Below are 26,600 nucleotides of genomic sequence, written 5' to 3'. Positions count from 1 at the left end.
TCCCATTTTTGTTGGGTATTACAATATATAGGTGTCCTGATCTGCTCTATTTTGAACAAGTGATTCATGCATATATGTTTTGATTGAGGCTTTCTAGAATGTTTTTTGTTATGTAAGTTGATATTGAAGCCTTGGTTTACCACAAGTAATGTCCTTAATTATAACTGCACTATCGTATTTGTCGGCACCCAATTTTTAGTTTTCAAATAACTTTAGGAGATCTTTTTCCGAGTGAAGAATAGATATATTAATTTGTAAGCAGATATATTTGTAGTTATAGGCATATACCAGCTTTAAATTCGTTGTGGAAATAGCATAATCTTCTCTAAACAATCAAAAGTAATACATCAATTCAAACACATAAACGTACCAGGGTTTCACAATCATTCAAGGCAGTAATACACATAGGATATAGCTAGGAGAACGAAGTGAACTAGACCTGGAAGGAAACACACTAATTCCACGATTCAAATTTTAATGTGGCTAGCAACGGCCATAAATATGTTTGCGCAGACATTCATGTGGGTTTGGTTTATGTTTAGCAATGCATTCAGAGTATCCAGCGTCTCCAGATTTCCCACAAGGCTCATTAAAGGCTGGTTTATTACGATTGCCGGTCTGAGGGTCTTTACCTTGACCACCTAGGATCCGGCTTACGTAGGTGTTCATCAGGAACCCTAACTCCAACTCCAAGTCCTCCTCGATCAGGCATTCATCGAGGCGTCCGCTGCTGCATCGGAAACTGGTGTTACTCTTAGCAAGGACAACAACACCAAAACAATATGCGTTAAGGAGCATCATGATCATGATCATCAGTAGCATTGCTGGGAATGCAGGAGCAGCTGTTCTCCCTCCCATAGGATTACACACTTCCATTTCAGTATTCCTTAATCTTTAGTACTCACTCCTGCATGTAGCTGATCGATCTCCCTCCCTAGCCTTCTCCACTTACTCACAGAACACACTCAGCGTACGTGGAGAGGCCAGGTAGAGTACTTATATATAGTGTTGAATAAAGAAGAAAGTGAATGATGAGCCAGATCAGGAATTACGAGATGCGTCACAAAAGCATATATATTAGTAATTTTATTCTTTCCTTTACGATGGCTAATCACATCCCACGCTCTTAAAATCTTGTTTTTTGGTTGAATAATAACAGAAGGATAGTTGTTTATGGATGCCTTTTCGGAGGAAGAGCCAACAGCAAATTGCCGGCAAAAAAGGTTATTGTCATTTGTGTGTTCAGAATTCAGATTAGTTGTTAGAAAGTGAGCGGATAATTAAGGTCTCTCGCTCCAATAATTTAGTTCTAACAAATGGGTCCGTCTTGGCTTTTGGTTGGACCCTTTATTTATGCCCAAAGAAAAAGTGATATTCTCAATTCTATTATCACCTCAAATGATTAAAAAAAACATTTATGATTTTTATTTAGGAATAGCGTCCAATAAAATTTTGAATTCTTTTTTAATAATCATTCTAATCGAGATATTAAAACGAAATATTTTAATATCGATACGTTATAGTATAACATTTCAAAATAATCTTCTTATAAAAGTTTAGAATGCTCAAGTCTATAATAAGCTTTCTTTAAAATGAGTGAATCCATTGAAAAAAATGGAATGATTATAAATATTTAACATATAATTATTTATATACTTTCTCTTAGCCATTTAAGAAAGCATTTTATAGATGCGTTAGAGTGCCGATATGTAAAGTTTGGTCATTTTTTAATCTTATTTGAAAATAAAAATAAAAATAAAGCGTACGATACATTTGTAAAGTCTTTTTCTCCCTCTTGGCTATTTAAAAAGTATTTCAAAATAATAAATTTTTTCATTTTTCATTTTACTTTTTCCAATCCAGATCATGATTGATATATCATATACGGAAGTAATTCCTAGACTGTTAGGATTTATTTGGAAAAACTTTCCTTCTCAAAATTTTCATTTAACATTATTAAATATAAATACTTTTAAATTAATTATTATAATTTTTTAAAATTTTTAAATAAAGAATAAAAAATAATTCAATTTTTTCAAATAAAAATAATATTAAAATAATATTTTAATTTTATAATAATTTTTATTCTTTTTTTTATTTTTTTTAAATTTTATAAAATATTATCAAATTATCTCATTATTATTTATAAATTAGTTTATTATTATTTATAAAATTTACATTTTATCTTATTTCTAAACTTATCCTACCGAAAAAAAGAGGTTACTTTTAAATTTATAGTACGATTAATGTTTTATTTATATATTTAGTTTTGTCTTTTTATTTGTACTAGTCTGACTAGTCTGGTCAAGTTTTATGCTTTTTAAATCTATCAAAAGATAGAGCAGTGTTACGATTACTAAAAAAGTAATCAGAATAAATCTATGGAATAATGTATTTCATTTTTTTTTCATATATTTTTTTAGATTTCAAATTTAGGATCCAAAACATTTATACGAAGAGTACTGCTATGAGTCTCAAATTTGAGACTTAAAAAATGTCCCGAACAATATATTTTTTTTATGTATTTTTTTAATGATAAAAAATATTTTTTAAAAAAATAAAAAATTCATAATATTATTAAAAAATATTTTCTTAATCATTCGGTTAAAAAAAAAAAATTCCACTCGAGACTTATTTTGATCCAAATTCGAGATTTAAAGAATTTCTCTTATGTAAAAGATATTACGGGATAAAGTAAGAACGACTAAAGAGGAAGATGGAGAAACGCATGAGAACCACAAACTTCGGGATGAGAGTCGATGACTCCCTCTAATTAATTTTATCTCATTTCAATTAATTATTATAATTTCTTTTGAAATTTTTATATAAATAATAAAATATAATAAATAATTTAATTTTTTTAAATTTATAAAAAAATAATATTACAAATAATTTTTTATTTAATTTTCATTTTAATTCATCTCATCTCAATTTAATATCTAAACGATACATAAGACTGCATGGATAGTAGATTTAATATTTTATCTTTACTTTAAGCTATATTTAGATAGTTAGATAATTTCAGATGATCCGTAAATAAAAAAAAATAATAATAAAAAAATATTAAATAATAATAAAATGATCTGATATCTGTACACTACTCAAACATAATCTACGACTCAAGTGCTCTGCAAGCAGAAAGCTGCAAACAATTTCGAGATTGGCCGGAATTCGGTCGAAATATCGAAATCTCTCTAGAATAGAACGGAACAAGTCGAAATGGTTGGAAATTACCCTGAAACGGAATACCCTCGTGCCGATTACCGTACCGGCACAGTAAATTTCGGACAGGACAAACGGAAATAAAAACAGTGGTGTCCAAACCAATCTCTTTACAAATTGGGACCAAACTTTCTTTAAGCTACAGTACGAACAATTTGATTTGGACATTTGTAATATCTCAAAATTTAATAAATAATAGTAAACTGATATGTGTATAATAATAAAATAATTTGAATTAAGATGTTTTATTGAATTTTAGAAAGGGAGAGAAAAAAAATTGAATAAAAATATTCTAAAATAAATATTCTAAAATTAAAAAATTATTTAAATATAATTTTTATTTTAAAATTTAAAAAAAGTCATATTGATTTTTATATATATTTTGTTTTGAAATTTGTAAAAATTATAATGATTAGATAATAATAATATAAAAAAGTTAAAAGATTTGAAATACAAAACTGCTAGGTGTTTAAAAAGATTTAGAAAATTGTGAGTGGTTTTGAAATTTTTTTTTATCTTTATGGAATTCATTCTACATGACTTGGTCATGTTTGGTAGGAATGATCATATTGAAAAGAAATAATAATGAAGGAAGGGAAGGAGAGTGAGTACTGGCACAAAGCCTGGATAATAATGGCAGGAGGAGCCGAGAACCATAAAACAATCTTGGGTCTAAATTCTAAGAATTTTGGTCAGCAGAATGAAATCCTATACATACATACATATATGTATGCTAAGGAGGAGGTAGGTAGGTTGATCATCAGATGGGATGCATGGAATTGGATTAAGCATTAATTCCTCCAAGACTGCAGTCTGAGATCGAGGATGCATGGCAAGTTGATTCATACAGTATACATGATATAGTTGAACATAAGGAAGAAATCGAGGACCTGATGACGAGAGGAATTAACACTAGAGATGCGTCACAAAGGCATATATTTAGTTTATTTAATTCTTCCATTTGCGATGGCCAATCACACACCACCCATTGAAGATAATAATTGCCAGATTGATAGCTAATAGTGGCCTTTCTCGAGGAGAAGCCAATAGCAAATTGTCGGCAGAAAGGTCTTTATCGCTGTGCATGTATACGCAGGATCAGGTGGAAGGTGATCGTGTAAAAGGTCTCTCGCTCCAATTATTATCTAGGTTCTACCAAATCACGAGTCCGGCTTTGGTGCTTCTCGATTTCTTACACTTTTTTATGTTATTTTACTATCAATTTATTTTTTTTTTCTTTTAATCTTTGTATCTAGATAAAAAATATCATCTTACATAATTTAAAAAAAAATAAATTTAATTATTTAACATAATCATATAATTTAATTAAAAATAAATCCAATTTTATTAAATTGACATTTTTTTTTACTCTTTTGAGTCAATTTTTATAAAATTAAATTTATTTTTAATTAAATTATATGATTATGTTAATTAATTAAATTTATTTTCTTTTAGACTATGCAAGAATGTCATGTTATGAGATTTTTAATCTATATTTAAATTATAAAAGAAAAAAATAAGTACCTGAGTATTAAAACTATAGTAAAGTAAGTGTAAGGGATTCATTACCCTTATTTATGTGAAGAAGGAAAATGGTATTCATTATTCATTTCCCTGTGAGCTGAGAAACTAGCAGTTTGAAAACAAAAAGATAAGAATTAGCCGGTGAAGGGAAGATGTACAAATAATGGTGGTATTGGAAATTTGGTGTGGATAACACATTTAGGACAAGAATGAACTCAACCGTCACAAGAAAATCCATATATTCATCTCAGACACAAAAAATTTATAAGTTGGTATAGATAACACATTTAGTAAAGTGTTTGAATGACATAATTTGATTTACAAGATAAATTTTAAAATTTGAATCAAATAAATCAAATCTTACCATTTAAATAATGTGGATGATATACTTTACATACCGACAACACTGCTGTTCATCTCTCTTCTTACGTAAAAATGTGTCTACCACTATACTTTGGACATCCTACACCCTATCAACAAGCCCAAATACTATCTCTCCTAAAACCCTTTATCTCTCTTCCTCATCAATGACGGGTGTGGTAATGAACAAAACTGTTAAAGACGTGTTTCACACCACCAACTACACAGATGACCTGCAACGAATAAAGGGGCAGCACTGGTTGCCCTGTGGAGTCTCCGATGCCAAAGTCAGTATAGAAATATGAGAGCAAATGTTTGTAAAGAAGAAGTGAATCAAGTTTAGTTCAAGTGTAGAATTTGTTACATCTTGTAGGCTATTTATAGAAGTTATTTCCTTAGAATGATAGAGTCCAATTTACATTGTGAAACATTTTCCTTTTAGGAGCGTGAGTCCATCTCCTGTTAGGAGTGTGAGTCTATCTCTTATTTGAAGTCTGAGTGATTTTCTTAACTTTATCTCTTAGCAAAAATTGTGGGACTTAAATATCCTTTCCAGTTACCTCGCTAATTTTCTTTGTACTGGCACATGGAAAATTAAATACTTTGCATTCTCTGTACCTGCCTTTCACCCCGTTGGCTTGTGAGGGCCTACTTGCTTTTTTTTTTTCCTACCCCTCCAAGGATCCATGCTAGTTAGTGCTTGTGAGTGTCTTCACTTCATTTTGGTTAGCTAACAGTTGGTTGCACCGTGAATGAGGCTCGACTTTTTGCTTGTCTTGGGAATCTTCAAGTTAATCGTGACGGAGGAAACCTGTAGAAAAAAGCAATTCTGGTAGCTGTGAAGCCTTAGAAAGGCTTTGAGAATCTTCAAGTCAATAATCTGCAAAATAAATTTAGAAAATTGGTCATTGGTTTCCCGTTCGGTCCCTGGTTTGTTGTTTGGTCTTTGGATTTTTGTTTGTTTCATGCTAAGCGGTGAGGGACTCAGCTTGGAGAGATAGACAGAAGATGTACTTGACCACATTAGGTGTGAGCATGGAGCTTGATTTTGAGTTTATTTGTTTGTGTTAATGTTTGCCTGAGAGATTGTTTATTGTCGGCGAAGAATGACTGTTTTTGTTTATTGATTTTTGGTGTGTATTTTGTGATCGTTTTTGCTTTTGTTAGTAGTAGTGGATTTCCCGCCCCTTGGTATAAATTTTTGTTGTATTCTTGTTTTATTGTTGGTGTTCGTTGGTAGTAACCCACGCTTAAGTGATTAGGGAGCCCGTCGACTCCATGAATCCATCTTAGGCGGTTGCTGAGCCTGTCGGCAAGTTCCCAAAGGTAACCCGCTCGAGGTGGTTGTAGAGTCTGGTGGCTCGTTCTTGAAGGTAACTCGCTCGAGGCGATTGTAGAGCATAGTGGCTTGTTTCCGAAGGTAACCCTCGCTCGAGGCGGTTGTAGAGCCTGGTGGCTCGTTCTCAAAGGTAACCCGCTCGAGGGGGTTGTAGAGCCTGGTGGCTCATTCTCGAATGTAACTCGCTCGAGGCGGTTGTAGAGCCTGGTGGCTTGTTCTCGAAGGTAACCCCTTGAGGCGATTGTAGAGCATGGTGGCACGTTCTCGAAGGTAACTCGTTCGATGACGATCTCTGGAGAGGGTCGTGCGGTCTTCTGACCTCCACACCCATTCGATGGCGATCTCTAGAGGGGGTCATGTGGTCTTCTGACCTCCATGCCCGTTTGATGGTGATCTCTGGAGAGGGTCATGTGGTCTTCTGACCTCTATGCCCGTTCGATGGCGATCTCTGAAGAGGGTTGTGTGGTCTGACCTCCACTTTGGTTCGATTGCACCGCGAGTGTATGACTCGACTTTTGGTTGCACCACGTCCTAAGAAGTTCTCACAAAAAACAAAATAGGTAAGTGTAATATAACTTACAAGTTTGAGATTTGTGAACCTTAGCCACCTCGCTAAAGCATGGTGAAGGCTGATGATAGGTGGGCGATGCCCATGGGTATCCATGCCTTGGCACGAGCAGTGACAGAACCACATATGCTTTTCACGGAGACCTTGGTCTGGTTGCATGGTGGAGATGTCTATTTTGTTGCTTGCCGAGTGGTGTGGGTCTTGTTGCCTGCCGAGAGGCTTCGGTATTGTTCCTGAGTGGGTCATGGGATTCTTTGACCTCTATGCCCTTCTGGTTGCAGAGTGGGTCATGGGGTTCTTTGACCTCCACGTCCTTCTTGATTGGTGAGTGGGTCATGGGGTTTTTTTGACCTCCACGCCCTTCTTGATTGGTGAGCTGGTCGTGAGGTTCTTTGACCTCCACGCCCTTATTGATTGCACTGCGTCCTGAGAGATTTTCACTAACACACAATAGGTAAATGTAATACAAGTTACAAGTTTGAGATTTGTAAACCTAAGCCATCCTTCTAAAGTATGGTGAAGGCTAGTGACGTATGAGCGATGCCTGCGCACAACCATGCCCTGGCCTTGAGGAAAGCCTGAGATGCCTGTGATACTAGACGGATGGTCTATTCTTATACAAACAGATTAATAAGCCTGAGTGGTGCCTGGGAGGGGCTTTGTAGCCGGTGCTCCATGCCTCTCCACTCCTTGCGGGTGATTTCCAATGAAGTATATTCTTAGGACGCGTAGTCACTTGGATTTCGAGCAATTTATAACAGATATGCAATCATCTATGTTCATGATAAAAGAACACACATACCATATATATATATATGCAATCATACATATACGTTTGGACAACTGCACATTTTAGCTTTTTTACTCAGAGTAAAAGCTTGAGAGTGAAGATCGATCCAATTATGAAACAGCTAGGAAAAAAGAAAAATCCCATGAAAAGATTAGGTAAGAGGAAGTACTGATAGGGGAAGCATATAATATAGATGATGATGGGGGTATAAGCCAAAAAGCCTCTCTTTATTTGCATGACACTCGATCTAAAAGCAGCTTTTCCAACACAAATCATTAAGATCGGGTTTTGGGGTTTGATAGCTACATTTATATATATATAATTGATGATTTCTATGCTTAAACCTACCTTTCGCTGTTGTCCTCACCTGCAGTGATCTTCGTGCTATAGCTAGCAGTACTAACCATCATTCTAATCTTATCCCTATCACATGCATGGTATTGATCTTTATTGGGGAGTCAAGGTTTTTTAGTTTAACCTATCACACACGTTTATTTTGATAAGTTCTATATATATATATATACATATATATGTATATATATATAGATATATATATATACATATATATGTATATATATATAGATATATATATATATATATATATATATATATATATATATGAGAAAGCTATAAGCTTGGGAACTCAAATGGATTGTATATGTGATGTGTAATTAAGGATGCAACTAGTTTTCAATTGTATATATGCATGTATGTTTACTATTACTTATCTGTTTTTCCTTATCATGATCATCTTCATCTTTTCGACCTAATTTAGTTTTATATATATCAATGGATCATCATAGATATATGGTAATTATAATGCAATATGTAGCTAAAAGAAAGATAATGGGATAAGTTCTTCAAAGCAGCGTCGTCTTTCTTTTTTTAACCATTCATTGTAGCATTAGGAAAATAAATAATAGGAAATAATAAAGTAGAAGAGATCTTATATGATTTTGAAGACGATCTTGTAAATCACAGAATTCCCCTACTCTGCTTTTCAGCATAAAAAAAAATTGCGGTTTGCATGTGATCGCGTGGTAGTTGCCATGTGAAAATCACGTTGAGGTATGTAAAGATCCCACAAACGGCGTCACTGTTAAAAACATGTTTCACACCACCAACCATACGGATGACCTGCAACGAATAAAGAGGCGGCACCGGTTGCCCTGTGGAGTCTTCGATGCCAAAGTCAGTATAGAAATATAAGAGTAAATGTATGTAAAGAAGAAGTGAATCAAGTTTAGTTCAAGTGTAGAGTTTGTTACCTCTTATAGGCTATTTATAGAGGTTATTTCTTTGGAATGATAGCCTAATTTACATTATTAAAACCTTTTTCCTTTTAGGAGTGTGAGTCTATCTCTTATTAGGAGTCTAAGTCGTCTCATTGACTTTATCTCTTAGCTAAAGTTGTGGGGCTCAAATATCCCTTCCAAAAACAATTACGGGTGTAACTGGTTCGGTTCGATCCGATTTTGGACAAAATTTAGGATCGGACCGAACCGAAATGCACCAGTTTTGCATTTTCAAAAATAGATTACGTATCGATTACTCTCCTAAACCGGTACCTCTGATTTTACCAGTTTCCGGTCTGGTTCAGTCCAGTTTTCCGTTTTAATAAAATGCAAATTTGTCATAAAAAAATCTGTTTATAAAAAAAAAAAAAAAATCTGCTTTAAAAAAATCTGTTTTATTAAAAATCTGCTACTATTTACAAAAATTTACTTTAATAAAAAAATTGCTATAAAACAAAAACTGGAACAAGAAATTTGCTGTAAAAAAAATCTGCTATAATAAATATAACTACTACAAAACTGAAAACAAAACATCTACAATAAAAAGAAAATTCTGCTATGAAATAAAATAAGTCCAAAAGTCCAACAAATTACAAGTCCAAATTCTAAAGGTCTAAATTATCCAAAAGTTTCACAAATTACATTCCAAATTACAAATCCAAATTACAAGTCTAAATCACAAAAACATCCAATAAGAAACTTTACAACTAGAACAAATAGTTATGCATCATGCCAATTGCCACCAAGCCACCAACTCCAATGGTTCATTCAACAAACCTTGCAATTGTATAAAAATAAATCAAGCAGTTAATTCTAGTAAAAAGTTATTAATCACATTAAATGAAAAAAAACACTTGAGGAAAGATGTAAAAAGGAGACATACCTTAAATTAAATCATCTCCAGCCAAAGAAGTAGGTCTTGAAGAATTCCCTTGGTCTTCCATGAGCTCTACACAAAAGGGAAAAAAAGAATAAGCATAATAATTAAAACAAATCAAAATATGATATACACTTTAGAGACAGTAAAAGAAAAGGTGAAAGATGCTACATACCTGTATCAAATTTCTCAAACTCCTCAATATCATCCATTAAACTGCGAATGTTAATCGGGCAGAAGAAGAAGGAGCCAGTTTTGTGTACAAATAAGAGCTTCTACCATAAGTGGAGATAGGCTACTGTAGAAAGGATCAAGGACTCGACCTGCTATGCTAAAAGCCGTCTCAGAGGCAATTGTAGGTATCGGAACTGCAAGAATTATTTTTTGTTACTGAGCATGAATTTAGGTAGGGAGTAAAATAAAATTTAGACTTTGGGGCGCATTCTTGGAAGGAGTTAGTTTTCAATTTTCAATTTAAGTTCTTCTTGTTGGCATCTATGGCTATGTGATGTTATGGTTGCTGGTACTGGATCAGGTTGTGCCTATGAAAAGTCTTTAGCTTGGTATTGATGATTTAGTCGGCATAAAGATTTTAAAGAAATTTACGAAATATCTATTGCACATTTCACAGCAACTATACTTTTGGTGAGCCAACCTTAGATGAAGGAAATGACATGTATGGTTTGATCTAGCTAATTGGTGAAATGCGGTTTGCCCATCGGGGATTTGATGTGTTTGGTGCTTGTTGGTGTAACACGGTGGTTGGAATTGAAGTGGAACACGAGGAAGACATCTGAAGGAAATGAGATCAAACCCTAAGTGCATTCTGATGCCGTGGGCCTTGTCGTGGGCCATTGAAGGGAGACAAACTTGTTGTGGGCTTCCGTTTAGACGATAGGAGAAGTATACGGATTCAAGGGAAGGGACGTTGGGCTGATGCCTTGGGCAGACTATGTTATCCTTATGTTGTTAGTCGAATTAATTTTGTAAGGGCCTGTGGCCCAGTTATGTAGGGACTTTACAGTAAATTGCTTGTTAGGTATATTAGTGTCCTGAACGGACTTGACCTAGCATCTGGAATATTCTGTTGTTCATTGCTCCTATGGAGCTATTTGCATTCAAAGAAAGTGTAGCTAATGTCATTGTGAGGAAATACAGGTTACTTTTACTATTCATCCCATAATCTACTACATTTTGCTATAATCTATTACAAGTGATATCACAGAGCCCAAGGTCCTGCAACTTTGCAAGCCATGGTAGAAGGCATCCGTTTGAAAGATCTTCATGATGGCTTCACCTCCTTCAAGAGATCCACAGAATCGCACATAAAGAATACTGAGTCACAATTTAGCACCATTGGCGTTGAGCTCCTCGTAGTCCGTAGGCAGGTGGACTCAATGATGCAATAGTTCTCTATGTTGGCATCAGATCTGCAAAAGGGAAATGCAAATAAGTCAGGCAGTAATAGCAACAATGGAGAAAATAGTGATCAACAGGTGGTACCTCATTCAGGTGACATCCAGCCTAGATCTGTGAGGCTTGAGTTTCCTTTATTTGGTGGGGATGATCCACATGGCTAGCTTTACAAGGTAAACCAGGTTTTAACATTCCACAATACGTTACCACAACATCGTTTGAGGTTAGTTTCTTTTCACATGACTAGGAAGGCTTTGGATTGGTTTCAAGACCTTGATGAATCATGGGTGTTAAAGGGGTGGGATGAGTTTGTAAATGCCCCCCTAATACGTTTTGGCCCTAGTAGTTATGACAATCCTATGGAGCAGCTCACTAGGCTCGGACAAGTGGGCACTGTGGAAGAATACAAATCTGCCTTTGAAGTTCTTTCTAATAGATTAAGGGGTTTGTCTAAGAATTACAAATTGAGTTATTTTCTCAGTGGCTTACGAGATGATATATGTTTGACTATTAGAATGTTTAACCCTACCAGTTTGATTACAGCCTATGGACTTGCCAAAATCCAAGAGAAAAATGTAGCCCTCCATAAAAAGCCAATCACATGACCTGTTTATTCCCACTACACTGAACTTGCAACCATTAAATACTAGCCACCACATATTCACTCCAAATCAGAACCAAACAAACCTTATAACAAAGCTATAGTACCAGTCCAAAAAATAGTCAAAACCAAATAAAAATAAGAAGAGACAAAGGTTTGTGTTATCATTGTGATTCTAAATGGCACCATGGACATCAATGTAATAGCCCTAAGCTGTATTTGATTGAAAAAGTGGATGAGAACAGTGACAAGTTGTTGGAGGATACTGGCCAAGGTGTTGACTAGGAGGAGAAAGGGGACCTGTGCAATGTAGAAACGGCCCTAGAAATTTCCCTACATGCTCTTATTGGGTCAATGGGCCCTAAGACAATGAGGGTAAAATGAAGAATTGTCAATCAATGGGCTGTTATACTTATTGATTCAAGAAGTACCCACAACTTCCTGGATCAAGCTGTAATGTCTCGGGTTCCTCTAACTGTGATGGAGGATGACAAGGTTCGAGTTAAAGTTGCAAATGAGGAGTTAGTAGACAGTGAGGGTAAAGTGAAGGGAGTGCATGTTGGCATTCAATGGGTAGTGTTTGTAATGGATATGTATGTCCTAGTGCTTGCTGGCTGTGACATGGTCTTTGCAATGCACTGGTTGTAGGGCTTGGGGCCATTTCTTTAGAACTTTAAAGAGTTAACCATGCAATTTTATTACCAGCAAACTGCAGTGAAGTTAAAAGGGCTCACGGGCCAAACATGGATTGAAGAGGGTTCCATACACAAGTGTAACAACATGGAAAAAAAGGGGATAATGTTACAATTTATTGAAAACTCAACTAATCACCAAACTAGCCAAATTCCCGAAAACATACAACACCTCCTCAACAACTACTCAGATATTTTACCACCCTAAAAGGCCTACCTCCCACCCGTTCCCATGACTACACCATTACATTACAACCAGTCACTAATCCCACTTCTGTTCGACCTTATCACTATCCCTATTTTTAGATAGATGAAATTGAGAAAATTGTAAAGGAGTTGCTGGATTCAGGGGTGATTCGCCCTAGCCAAAGCCCCTATTCCTCTCCAGTTTTGTTAGTAAGGAAGACGGATGGCACATGGCGGCTGTGTGTGGATTATAGGGCTTTAAACAGTACTAAGGTATCCTATACCAGTGGTAGAGGAACTGCTGGACGAGTTGCATGGAGCCAAGGTTTTCTCTAAGCTTGACTTGAGGTCAGGCTATCATCAAATAAGAGTAAAACCAGACGACATTCCCAAGACTGCCTTCCGGACTCACGAGGGACACTGCGATTTCTTGGTTATGCCATTTGGTTTAACCAATGCACCCTTAACTTTTCAGAATCTAATGAATCAGGTTTTTAAGCCTTTTCTTAGAAAATTCATTCTAGTTTGTTTGTTTTTTTTTTTAAATTTTTTATGATATATTGGTTTACAGCCGCGATGCAGAGACTCACTTAAACCACTTGAAGGTTACATTTGACACTTTAAGACATCACAAGTTGTTCGCTAAGCTGAGCAAATGCAGCTTTGGATGCGAGGAGGTATCCTACTTAGGCCACTTAATTTCTGGTCATGGAGTAAGAGCTGACCCCGAGAAGCTTAAAGTTATGCTGGATTGGCCTAAACCACGGCCTGTCAAAGATCTCAGAGGTTTTCTAGGCCTCACGGGGTATTATAGGAGGTTTATAAAGGGGTATGGCACCATAGCTGTCAAGTTGACTGACCTTTTAAAGAAAGAGAAGTTTAAGTGGGAAGATGACACACAAACTGCATTTGATAAACTAAAAATAGCAGTGACACAGCCTCCTGTTTTAGCATTACCAGATTTTCAGTCCCCCTTTGTGATCGAGTATGATGCCTTGAGTGAGGCAATTGGTGCTGTTTTAATGCAAGGTGGGATGCCCATAGCCTTTTTCAGCAAGGCCTTGAAGGGACGGGCAGTGGGGATGTTGACATACGAGAAAGAACTTTTTGCACTAATTTCAGTGGGCCAAAAATGGAGACCTTATCTATTGGGCCAGGCCTTTGTGGTCAAAACTGACCATCAAAGCCTCAAATTTTTACTTGATCAAAGGATTGGGACCACGATGCAACAAAAGTAGATTTCAAAATTGTTTGGCTATGACTTTGTGGTAGAATTTAAAAGGGGAATGGAGAATGTTGTAGTGGATGCCTTGTCTAGGTAGGGAGGAGATACTGAGATCACATTGTCAGTTATTTCCTTACCCAGTTGGGACTGGATTAATGAGATCAAGGGGTTATATGGGGAGGACTTAAAGCTGTAAGAGTTATGGAGTAAGCGCCAAGCTAATGAGCTGATGAGTCCATATGCAGTAAAAAAAGGATTAATGCTCTACAAAAACAGGTTGTATATCCATGCTAATCAAGGTTTTATTAAGAAGTTTCTGGAATTAATTCACAACAGTCCAATGGGGGGACATATGGGGTTCGACAAAACCCTACACAGGCTAAAAATGGACTTTTATTGGCCTGGACGAGAGGCAGATGTGAAGGCATTTATTAAGGAGTGTGATACGTGTCAAGTGATGAAAGTCGATAACACTCTTCCTAGTGGCCTTTTACAACCACTACCCATTCTCTTAAGGCCGTGTGCAGACATTACAACGGATTTTATTGATGGTTTGCCTAGTTCTGGAAGGTTCAATGCTTTGGGGGTTGTTGTTAACAGGTTTACCAAATATGCACATTTTATGCCTATTTGCCATCCATACATTGTGAAGGATGTGGCTCAACCATTCCTAAAACATGTATTTAAATTGCATGCTATGCCCAGTTCTATAATCTCTGACCAGGACCCCACTTTCACAAGTAAGTTTTGGAAAGAGATTTTCTTCCTACAAGGAGTCCAGTTGGCCTTTAGCATTGCATACCACCCCCAAACGGATGGTCAGATAGAGGCCGTGAACAAATGGGTGGAGAACTACCTAAGATGTTATGTGGGGAACAGACCTAAGGATTGGGCTAAGTGGATTGAGTTAGCAGAGTGGTGTTACAACTCGAGCATCTATAAAATGTACTCCCTTTGAGGTATTATATGGGTATAAACCACCTAAGCTAACAAGTTATGTGTCAGGAACAACTAAATTAGAGGAGGTAAAAGTTACCTTGAAGACATGTGAGCAATGATGGAACCTGTTGAGGCAAAACCTGGTTAGGGCACAGGAAAGGATGCGAAAATATGCGGATAGGAAGAGAAAGGAGCAAACTTACCAAATCGGGGACTAGGTATTCTTGAAGTTGCAACCTTACACAATCCACCATCAGTCGCCGGCAAAGCCTTAAACTTTCTCCTAGGTTCTACAGGCCATATCAGGTTGAGCAAAGGATTGGCGAGATCACATATCGGTTGAAGCTTCCTTCCATGACTCAGATACATAACGTCTTCCATGTATCCCAACTCAAACTCAAACTCAGTCAAGGGTTGATTCCCTTAGCAACGTTACCCCTTGTAGACAACCACAAAATCATCAAGGCTGAACCTGAAGAAGTATTGAACTGAAGACTTAAAAAGGTGAAGAACAAACCTATGGTTGAAATCTTGGTCCGTTGGCACGGTCAAACTGCAAAAGAAGCAACGTGGGAGATGCACTGTCATCTCTGTGAAGATTGTCCCCACCTTGTGGGCAAGGTTTTTTGAAGAGAAGAGGAGTTGTGACATGGCGGGTGGAACTGAAGGGGAACACGGGGAAGACATCTGAAGGAAATGAGATCAAACCTTAAGTGTATTCTGATGTCGTGGGCTAGTTGTTGTCATGGGCCATTGAAGGGAGGCAGACTTGCTGTGGGCTTCCGTTTAGAGGAAAGGCGAAGTATACATATTTAAGGGAAGAGGCGTTGGGTTGATGCCTTGGGCCAAACTATGTTATCTTTATGTTGTTAGTTGAATTACTTTTGTAAGGGCCTGTGGCCCAATTATGTAGGTACTTTACAGTAAACTGCTTGTTAGGGTATATTAGTCTCCTGAACGAACTTGACCTAGCATCTGGAATATTCTATTGTTTATTGCTCTTGTGGAGGTACTTTCCCTTGAAGAAAGTGTAGCTAATGTCATTGTGAGGAAATACAAATGATTGTTACTGTTCATCCCATGATCTACTACATTTTACTATAATCTATTACGGTTGGTGACCGACCTATAGTTGAAGTGGATCAAACTTATGGTTTCAGTAATGGCGTGAAGTTGAAATTCTATAATACTTGTTAGTACAGGAAAATACTTCCAAGGAGGGTGTAGAATTAAGATTTCACTCTTATTTTTATTTATTTGGGTTAATTACACTTTGCCCCCTTGAATTTTCATTCAATTCTACTTTAGAGATCAGATTGCAATATATCTCACTTTGAAACATCCCAATGCGTGCGCTTTTATATCCTTGTCCTGAACATGAAAACCTGATGGATCAGCTTGATTATATTAATTTATCTCCTAGACAAGCATTGTACGTACTTTGCAAATAACTTGTACAATTCCTTACCTTTTATACCGGAATTCTGGATGTGCTCTTGGGCGGTGCGAGGGACTTGATTAAGCTCTAACTGTATGCAGATAAAGTTTCTTATCTTTTTATTTTCCTTGTCTATCCTGTTGAATCTCTTGGATGTTGAATTGATTTGGCAGGGCACTATTGAGGTTGCCAACCTTCTGGTTTGTAATGACATTAAGTGGAGTTTTGGGACTAGCAATCAGCTTCACTTCTATGTGGTTTCTTCATCAAACTGGGGCTACAACGTACAGGTAAGATTAAAAGTACTTGGCTTCGCCCCTGCCCCCAACAAAAAAAATAAATTCCGATGGGTGGTAATATGTTATTTCTGGGTTGAAATTTGTTTTTGTTTTCTTGTTTATTTTAATTGAGGAAAAGAAAAACATTACCAAACCAGGTCATTTCTTTTCTTCTTTAAAAAATATTCGTTTTCATAGTTATTTTAGATAAGATGGCATTAATTATAAAATGGGGTCGTTGAATAAGATCCCTCTATCCCATTGCTGGCATCCTTATTTTCAAAGTTCCTACCAGCTTAGAAAACTCGGCGAGCATATTCTCCGATCGGTAAGTTGTGTCCATGTCATTTACTTGAGTATGTCCATGTTCTTCCACAAACCACATGACATGAAGCACGATTCAATCTTGCACTTGAGCATGACCAAAAAAAACAATATTGCTCTCTGTAGGTCTCATAGCTGGAGTAGTTTTTGCAAGGGCCAAAATGCGGGAAAGATCTCGAACCTGAAAAAAGTTGCAAAAGTTACATATCTTGAACATGATAACCTGGTTTTGCACTTTGGACTAAATTGTACAAGAGAGCTGCACCTATGTCATGAAGTCATCAGGGAGAGTTAGTGGTGCAGTTTCCCATCAAAAGAGAGAAATAGGAGTGAACATGGAATGATCTTGGCTTATTTGCAACTGCTGTTCTGCCCGTTTTATTTATTTTTTTTCTTTTCCTTGTTACATGAGAGAACTGCATTATCTTCTATAGGGGAATGGGCTGGGTTGGGTTGGGTGTTTGGGTTGGTTGTATCGAGGGAAGATGCTTGCACTAATTCTTTCTCATATCTGTATATATACTGTTGTATTAAAAATAATCTTTCAGCAAGAACACCAATAATAGCAACACGTACCAAGATTGATTCAAGAGAATATAAACAGAAAAGAAACCAAGAGAGGTAGAACGAAAATACCAAGAACACAAGGATTTAACGTGGTTCGATCCTTTCGGATCTACGTCCACAGGGGCAACTGGCCAGAGATCATCTTATTCAAGCTTCAAATGCAAGGATGTGCAGGTTACAAGATTCAGGTCATCAATATGACCTTAACTCTCTGAATCTCACTGATTTACAAGTTTCTCTCTATAAAACCCTCCTCTCTATCGAAGCCTCTCTCTGCCTCTTTGTATTCCTTTTCAGATATGGGCTACAGTAGCCATCGTAAGCCTTTTATAAGGCTGCCTCATTTCAATAACCCTAAAGCATCTGATCAAAACATGTGGCCATCTCAATAGCCGATGGATTACAAGCCAAGTATCAGATTTATCACAAAGAAACAAACCAGAGAGAAAGGACACGTGGCCACTTCTTTGACCATTAGTTACAAGACTTAAAAATACAATTACCACTTTAACCTTCTAAATACAAATTGTTGACACATTAGTAATCATATACATATACTGTTCTGTTCTAAAATTTCGTAATCCTTACATACTGGTCCTACTTTTATCTAGTCTTCTTCTACTTGTGTTCTCTCTAAATATATATATATATATATATATATATGATTTTTGTGGTTAAAATTAAAAAAGGTACTAAAAAATTGATTAAAAAAAATAATAGAATGTGCTATGTTCTCTGTTATATTTGTACCAAAACCGAACGACGTCGTTTTATTTGCCTTATTACATGATCCGTTTGGATTCAGAAAATATCTCATTTTATCATTATAACTTTCTTAAATTCTCACACAAAATAATACATATAATAACAAATTCAACTTTTTTAAATCTTAAAACAATAATAATATTAAAAAATAATATTCTAACAATATTTTTTTCAACTTTTATCTTTCATTTAAAACCATCTTATCTCATCTCTGAATCCAAACCAATCTTTAAAAATGAGGACTGTTACATCCACAAAAAAATTATACAAAAACAATCTTACAAACTGATGTGGCTTCATCTGATTTGTTAGATCTATTTTATAATAAAAGTAATTTTATTATAACAATCTGACGAATCACATCAAGTCATGTCAATTTATGAAATTATTTTTGTGTAATCACTTTGTGATTAGAGTATTTTCCTTTAAAACCATCCACTGTTTCGGTGAATTTCCAAATCCCACATATTGACTGTGCGTGGGACTTGTATCAGTGTGTGTATCGTGGAACACACAAAACGATCATCCCTCAACATGATTAAAGTTAAAAGTTGAATAAAATATTGTTAGAATATATATTTTTAATATTATTTTTATTTTAGGATTTGAAAAAGTTGAATTGTTTATTTTATTTTACGAAAAAATTTGAAAAAGTTGTAATGATTAAATGAAATGAGATGAGATATGAGTTGAGAGGAGTTGTGAAAACAAACGAGGCCTTTAACTGCAATCACTAAGTTTCATTGTAATTGAGCTCATTTCGACAAAGATAGGATTGATCATTCTATGTGTAGGGTTTTGCATCAAACATTGATGGGAATGGAATTCCCCACAATTCATTACTTAGCTCTGGCTTCTTTTGTTCTACCTTAGCATCCTGTTTTTTATCCTATTGCAAGCATAAGCTAATCCATAGAAAAGCTGAATTCAGAAAATTCTTTTTTTTGCGAGCATGTGTTTTCACTCGAATTTTAAATGCTGTGCATGATTAAATGTTGTGCCTATTATCTTTGTGGTTTAACTGTTTTAAGTATCCATTGCTTGAGGCGACTAGCCTTGGAGTATGTGTTTCTCAGATGGTTGATTCAGATTGTTTTTCTGCCCCCTTCTATTGGATCATTTCTTAAGCATGCACATCTACTGAACTTCAATATAGGTTATATATTCTTTTTTCCTGTGGGAGACGTATGTTTATTACCCACATCCATCTAACAGAAATATACCTTTCACAACACATTCCTAGCAACTCAATTATACAAAAACTGCCAAGGTCCTTTAGACCAGCTGACATAATTAGGCCTGATCTCCAAATGAGATAATCAAGTTCGAACCCCCACCCCCATTTATATAAAAAAAAAAGTTACACAAAAACTGCTATTTTCTTGATGTTTCTTTCCTTTTTTCGTTGACACTTCTACGTTATATTACCTTTTTGGTTGTACTAATAAACATTACATCTGGTAGATGTTGTCAGATCAGCAGTTGGGTTTGCTGTATTCACAGCTATTCTTTCGTCATGGGCCCTTACGTTTGCAATTGGAGGGGGTCTCTTCGGACCTGTTTGGGATCAACTTGTAATGTACAATCTCGCTGAGAGATTAGGCTTGACTGGTTGTAGCTAGTCCTATGCCCTCTTCTTGTGAATTTCATCGGTCATACACTTTGCATTAGCCTTTTTTTCCCCTTTTTGTTGGGTATTACAATTTACAGGTGTTCCTCTGCTCTATTTTGAACGCTGCATGATTCATGTAGATATGTTTTGTTTGAGGCTTTCTAGAACGTTTTTGTTATGTAAGTTGATATTGAAGCCTTCCTTTACCGCAAGTAACGTCCTTATAACTGCACTATCGTATTTGTCGGCACCCAATTTTCAGTTTTCAAATATATATATATATATATATATATATCTCACGTTATATTACTTATTACGTAAGAATTATAAACTTCGGTCATATTTACTCGGTTATTTGATATGTTGATTAAAGTATTTGAAATGCTTAATATTGAGCTCTTAAAGAAAGAGAATACATAGAACTTGTAAAATAGAGCCATAAAAACTCTCATACAAGTTTAGTTTAGTTTAGTTTAGTTTTTTTTTTTTTTGTGTTTTTATTTTTTATTTTTTGGTGTGTGTGCAGATTTATTCAATTAAAAACTTTTTATCATGCAAAACTTTCCCTCGCCTCCATCTGGACAACTCTTTAACACTAACATGCTCCTTTTGTGAATGCATGCAGCGTTCCCAACTGTTCATGAATATTCTCACTATATATTATGTACTGGTGATCGTTTTGCACGCACACATTATCAATGCCATTAACAAAGCTAGCATTGAAATTGCTAGAAGTACTTGGAGATGTGATGAATATCGCTGAATGCAATTATTTCTTCTACTTTTTGAACGTCAGCAAACTCCTTGGAAAGATGCGTACAAAACTTATCACTCCAGTCTCCACATGTAAATGATGCTGGCCCTTTTTTTATTTTCTTTTGTGTGTGTGTGTTTTTTTTTTTTTCAAGTTTTATAAGCTCTACGTCAATTGTGACTTCTTAAACAGCCTCTAAATAAATCAAGGGGAGCTATCCAGTTCGGGCAATAACTTTAGGAGATCTTTTTTTGAGAGAAGAATATGTTGAAGAAAAATTGTACAGATATAGTAATCTGATAAATAATACGGCTTAGAAGCTACGTGTAAAACATTATCTTTAAAGTGATAATTGCCCCCACTCAAGAGTTTACTACCGGATTACAAGCAATTCACCTCTAAGATAAAACAAAGTCACTAGTTATAGATAGCAATTTTGAAATTTTTCTTTCAAATTTTCTCTACAAAATTGTGTAAGTGATTGAAAATATGGATGAATAGAATAAATAAATTTGTGGGTCTCATCCTCTATTTATAGAGAATGAAGTGATACCATGTGAAAAATCACAACTCTTAACTTGTGATGATATGAACCCGCGGGAATGGAATCCCTTGAACCCACAATCAATTTGAAAACTCTCCAAAAAAGTCAAAATCAAGTCAATGGATAGAGAACCTAGACACAATGAGAAATCGTTCCAAGAACTTAGATTATATTAAAATCTAGACCCGTCGAAGAACCCGTCTCAAGAACCCAGATTACAAGGAGGAACGCCACAAAGGTTGTGATTTACCTTTGAAAAGTTCAAAAGTTTAATTAAGAACAAGAGGAGTAAAACTCAACTCACAATGAATAAATTCATCAAATTTCATAAATTTCTTAAAATGAGGCAACAAAGAGTATTTAAATCAAAACTTAATTAAAACCCTTGCCAAAATAATGCACATTTTACCCAAAATGCCCCTGGATGAACAGTACGGTGATGAACAGTGCATCGGCTACATTAACTCTACAGTAACCCCTTGAAACCCTAGTTCCTAAAATGTAATTTTCCAAATAAGCCATTGGCCAAAATACAAGGCCTTTCCAAAAACCCTAGTTCATAAGAAATAAGACATATGTGGGCCAAGCCTCCTCAAGCCCAATTATTCTAGACTAATTCTTATAACTAATAAAATAAGCCCCTTTAATAAAATAAATAAGTCCAAGGTCTTCAATCACATAATCATAATAATATGCCCCATCTTGAATATTCAGCTCTTGCTAGACTCGTCCCAAGTTGATTACACCAATCCTTGCATTGCTTCCATGATCTTCTTTGCTCTTGATCTTCTAATTGGCCCATCTGAAACTTGCAAAGGATATTTAAGACTAGGCTCACCTTGGTTCTCATCATTCCCCTTCTCTTCAAAAGGATTCGACCTCGAATCTCCACCTAAAGCTTTTCTTACACCAAAATGACCACTCCAATTATATGCAAACTCAATAAATGACAAGCAATAGTCCTGCAAACGTTCATGCAACATGTTAATAAATGACAAATGATAATTCCACAAACGTTTATGCAACATTTCAATGAATGACAAATGATACTCTCACAAACGTTCATGCAACACATCAATGAATGACAAATTATACTTTCACAAACGTTCATGCAACACCTCATTGAATGGTAAATGATATTCCCACAAACGTTCATGCAACACAACAAAAGTCTTCCTTACACCAAGGTTACTTAACAAACCACCATGTCTATCACACACAAGCAACTTACGCTTAAAACTAGTAGGCACACAAAGTCTATTCTCTCTAAACAAATACCAATCTAGTTTATGCAACTTACCAAATGATGCTTTCTCACATGTTCGATACACACTAGCAAAGACATCATCATTAGCATGCAATTCCTTATCATATTCAAGTTTCAACAATTTTGCATATAAAATGAAGATAAGGATATACCTTTTTGCTAAAGCATCAATCACAAAATTTTTTATACCTTGTGTGTATTTGAATATAGGAGGAAAGGTATCAGCGAATTCCTTCCACTTAGCATGTTTTCTATTCAACTTACATTGTCCCTTCAAGTACTTCAAGGACTCATGTTCATCAAAGAAAGGTCGGTTAGGAATTATTGCACCTGGCATAAAATCAATGTAGTGCTCTATCTCCCTAATAGGTGGCAATCCACAAAACACACAGTTAGGAATCATGACCTCATATCCCTGCAACAAAGAAATAACAACACTAGGCAAAGAGTCGTTAAATTTGTTAGTATAAAAGCTTGCCTTAGCATAAAAACTCACTTTTGTCTTTCTATTTCTCAATGCAATCTCTCTTTCTTTTTCCTCTCGTGGCTCCACTCTTTTTCTTGACTTTCAGCCACCTCTCTATTTTCTTTTTCACTCTCTCTTTCTCTTGATGTTTCAATTCTTTTTTTTTTCTCTCACTCTCTTTTTTTCTTCCACTCTCCTCTTTTTTTGAACTTTCGGTCTCACAATTATTTTTCAACTCATTATCTTTTTTTCTTGAGGTTTCAATCTTACTCTCATCTTTTCCCTTAGGTGGTTCAGTTTGCCCCTTTGTTACAGTTTGATCATTTTTGTCTCACTTTGGTTCCAAGGAGTACTAGAAACCAAAGTATACCTTGATGTACCATTTCTTTTCAACTGCCTCTCCACCTCATAGCCATGTGTATCATGTCCTCTACCTTCATATAATGTTGCAACTCAACTACATTGGTTATCTCCCTATTCAACCCACTAAAAAATCTAGCCATCATGGCCTCCCGATCCTCCACTAGATTAGCCCGAATTATAGCCATCTCCATCTCCTTATAGTAATTCTCTACACTCCTAGACCCTTGTGTAAGATTTTGTAGTTTTTGGTAGAGGTCTCTATAGTAATGGCTAGGTACAAATCTCCGCCTCATGATAGCTTTCAACTCCCTCCAAGTTTCTACAGGCCTCTCAAGATTCCTCCTCCTATTGGTCATTAATTGATCCCACCAAATACTCGCATAATCAGTGAACTCAATTACCGCCAACTTCACATTCTTCTCATCAGAGTAATTATGACAATCAAATACCAATTCTATTCTTTTCTCCCACTCTAAATAAACTTCAGAGTTAGTTCTACCTTGGAAGGATGGTATTTTCATTTTGATGCTCCCAAGGTTCTTATCTATTCCATCTCGACCCCCCGGCTTTGCCCTAAGTCCTCTTCCATGCCTAACTCCTCTATGTCTATCCAATCCAACTTCAGATGTTAGGTCTTCCTCATCCTCACCAAACTCTCCATTCTCATACCCATTCTCAATACTAGGCTCACGTCGCCTTTTATCTTTCCCACCTTACATATTTCTAATCAATGCTTCTTGATGATCCATATTATTCCTCACTTCACCTAACACCAAGTTCAACCGCTCAAACTGTTGTTGCATGGCTTGCAACACAAAGGATGAGTTATTTGCCATCCCCTTTAGTGAAGAGCCACTCCGGTGAGACATCGTAAAGTGCTGCACAAAAGAATGTTAGTAGAAAACCTCACACACTCTTTTACGTGTTTACACTCAAATAATGGCACTCCACTCGTATTTCACTCTTAATTAGCTTTTTATTCGATAATAATCTCACACACTCTTGCATTTTACCTCAAGAGTTTTCCCACTCAAGTTCTGTAAGAATTAATTGAACTCAATCAAGATAATGCAACCTTGTTTTATCTGAATGAGTAATTAAGTTCAGGAAACAAGAACGAGAAATAAGGAAGGAATAAAATGACACGAGACTCAAGGAATTTATATGAGGGAAAAAGTAATTATAAAAACAAGATATCAACTAGAAACATGTATTCAGCCCATTTGATGATAAAACTCAATCAACAAATGTCTTTCTTTCTCATTGTTATAACAATGTATCAACCTTTAAATATGCTACCTTTTCTTTTTTTCTTCTACTTCTCTTTTTTTTTTTTTTTTTTTAATTTTCTTTTCTTTCCCTTTCCTTTCTTTTTTCTTTTCTTTTCTTTTTCCCTTCTTTTCTTTTCTCTTCGTTTCTCTAATTCAATCACAAAAAACAATATTCAATTGTGAAAATCAAGCAATTGACAAAAACCCTAACAATAACTCAAAAACCCTAAGATAAGTGATCAATGGCAGCCCCTAGAACAAGAGATTTCAGTCAATACAAACCCTAGAATAATGAAATTGGCAGCCCTAAGAATAGTGAAGAAATTCAGCAGCCACCTTTTTTTTTTTTGGTAATGCTAGAAGAATGAAACCCTAGAATTAAATATGCAGGAAATAAAGATAGAATCAGACCTGAATGGAAACCTAGCTCTGATACGTGATGATATGAACCTGCGGGAATGGAATCTTTTGAACCCACAATCAATTTGAAAACTATCCAAGAAAGCCAAAATCAAGTCAATGGATGGGAGAACCTAGACCCGATTAGAACTCGTTTCAAGAACCTAGATTATATTAAAATTTAGACCTATCGAATAACCCGTCTCAAGAACCCAGATTACAAGGAGGAACGTCACAAATGTTGTGATTTATCTTTGATAAATTCAAAAGTTCAATTAAGAACAAGAGCAGTAAAACTCAACTCACAATGAATAAATTTATCAAATTTCATAAACTTTTTAAAATGAGACAACAAAGAGTATTTAAACCAAAACCTAATTAAAACCCTAACCATAATAATGCAACTTTTATCCAAAATGCCCTTGGATGAACAGTACGTCGATGAACAGTGCAGCGGTTACAGTAACGTTACAGTAACCCCTCGAAACCCTAGTTCCTAAAATGTAATTTTCCAAATAAGCCTTTGGCTAAAATACAAGGCCTTCCCAATTATTTTAGACTAATTCCTATAACTAATAAAATAAGTCCATTTAATAAAATAAACAAATCCAAGGCCTTCAATCACATAATCATAATAATAGGCCCCCATCTTGAATATTCAGCTCTTGCTAGACTCGTCCCAAGTAGATTGCACCAATCCTTGCATTGCTTCCATGATCTTCTTTGCTCTTGATCTTGTAATTGGCCCATCTGAAACTTACAAATGATCTTTAAGACTAGGCCCACCTTGATTCCCATCATGTGACTTTTCAACTAATAGTTATAGTTTAAAGGTCATGTTGTTTCATTTAGAGACCAAGGGCTGGCATGTCTGGTCAAGTAGTTGGACACCACCCTTCCCAAGGAAGGTCACTGGTTTGAAACACACTTATTCAACATTTCAATTGAATTTATTTTAAAGCATTGCACCCATCCAAGTGGGTCTTCAAACGGGACGGCCCAAGCATAGTGTCTCTTATTTAAATTATGTTTGGGAATGAGATGTGATGAGAATTTTGGAATGAGATCTATTTCCAAACAAGCCCATTCCATGATTCATATTTCAAAGGCAACAGTCATGAATATGTCTGCACAATGTGTTTGGTTTAAATTTTGAGATGCATTCAGAATATCTAAGATTCCCATATTTCCCACAAGGCTCAATAAAGGCTCCATTTTTACGGTTGGAGGAGTTGGGCCGAGACTTTGGACCATGATCAGCAAGCATCCGGCTTACATAGGGATTGATCAGGAACCCCAACTCCAACTCCAAGTCCTCATCGATTAGGCATTCATCGAGGCGGCTGCCGCTGCATTGGACACTGGTGTTGCTCTTACCAACGACAACAACACTACAACAATATGCATTAAGGAGAATCATGATCATCATCAGCAACATTGCTAATAATGAAGGAGTAGCTGTTCTCCCTCCCTTGGGATTACACACCGCCATTTCAGTATTTCTTAGGGTATGTTTAG

The 26,600-nt window shown here is 35.9% G+C and overlaps 1 protein-coding gene and 1 long non-coding RNA gene across 2 annotated transcripts; one reads left to right on the top strand and one right to left on the bottom strand.

Annotated features, from left to right (window-relative positions):
- Window positions 1-302: 302 nt before the first annotated feature.
- Window positions 303-26,600, bottom strand: LOC121250638. The gene is made up of 2 exons (XM_041149816.1): window positions 26,306-26,600; window positions 303-607 (listed from the first exon to the last, which is right to left on the bottom strand). Exons 1-2 carry the CDS (start codon window positions 26,572-26,574, stop codon window positions 484-486), a joined length of 393 nt encoding a protein of 130 aa, XP_041005750.1. The 5' UTR covers window positions 26,575-26,600; the 3' UTR covers window positions 303-483.
- LOC121250640 lies at window positions 571-19,186 on the top strand. The gene is made up of 3 exons (XR_005937826.1): window positions 571-815; window positions 7,232-7,237; window positions 19,176-19,186. It is a non-coding gene; the product is annotated as an uncharacterized LOC121250640 (long non-coding RNA).

Source organism: Juglans microcarpa x Juglans regia, chromosome 2D (assembly GCF_004785595.1).
Source record: "Juglans microcarpa x Juglans regia isolate MS1-56 chromosome 2D, Jm3101_v1.0, whole genome shotgun sequence".
Classification (NCBI taxonomy): domain Eukaryota; kingdom Viridiplantae; phylum Streptophyta; class Magnoliopsida; order Fagales; family Juglandaceae; genus Juglans; species Juglans microcarpa x Juglans regia.
This window is presented reverse-complemented; position numbering and strand designations above follow the sequence as displayed.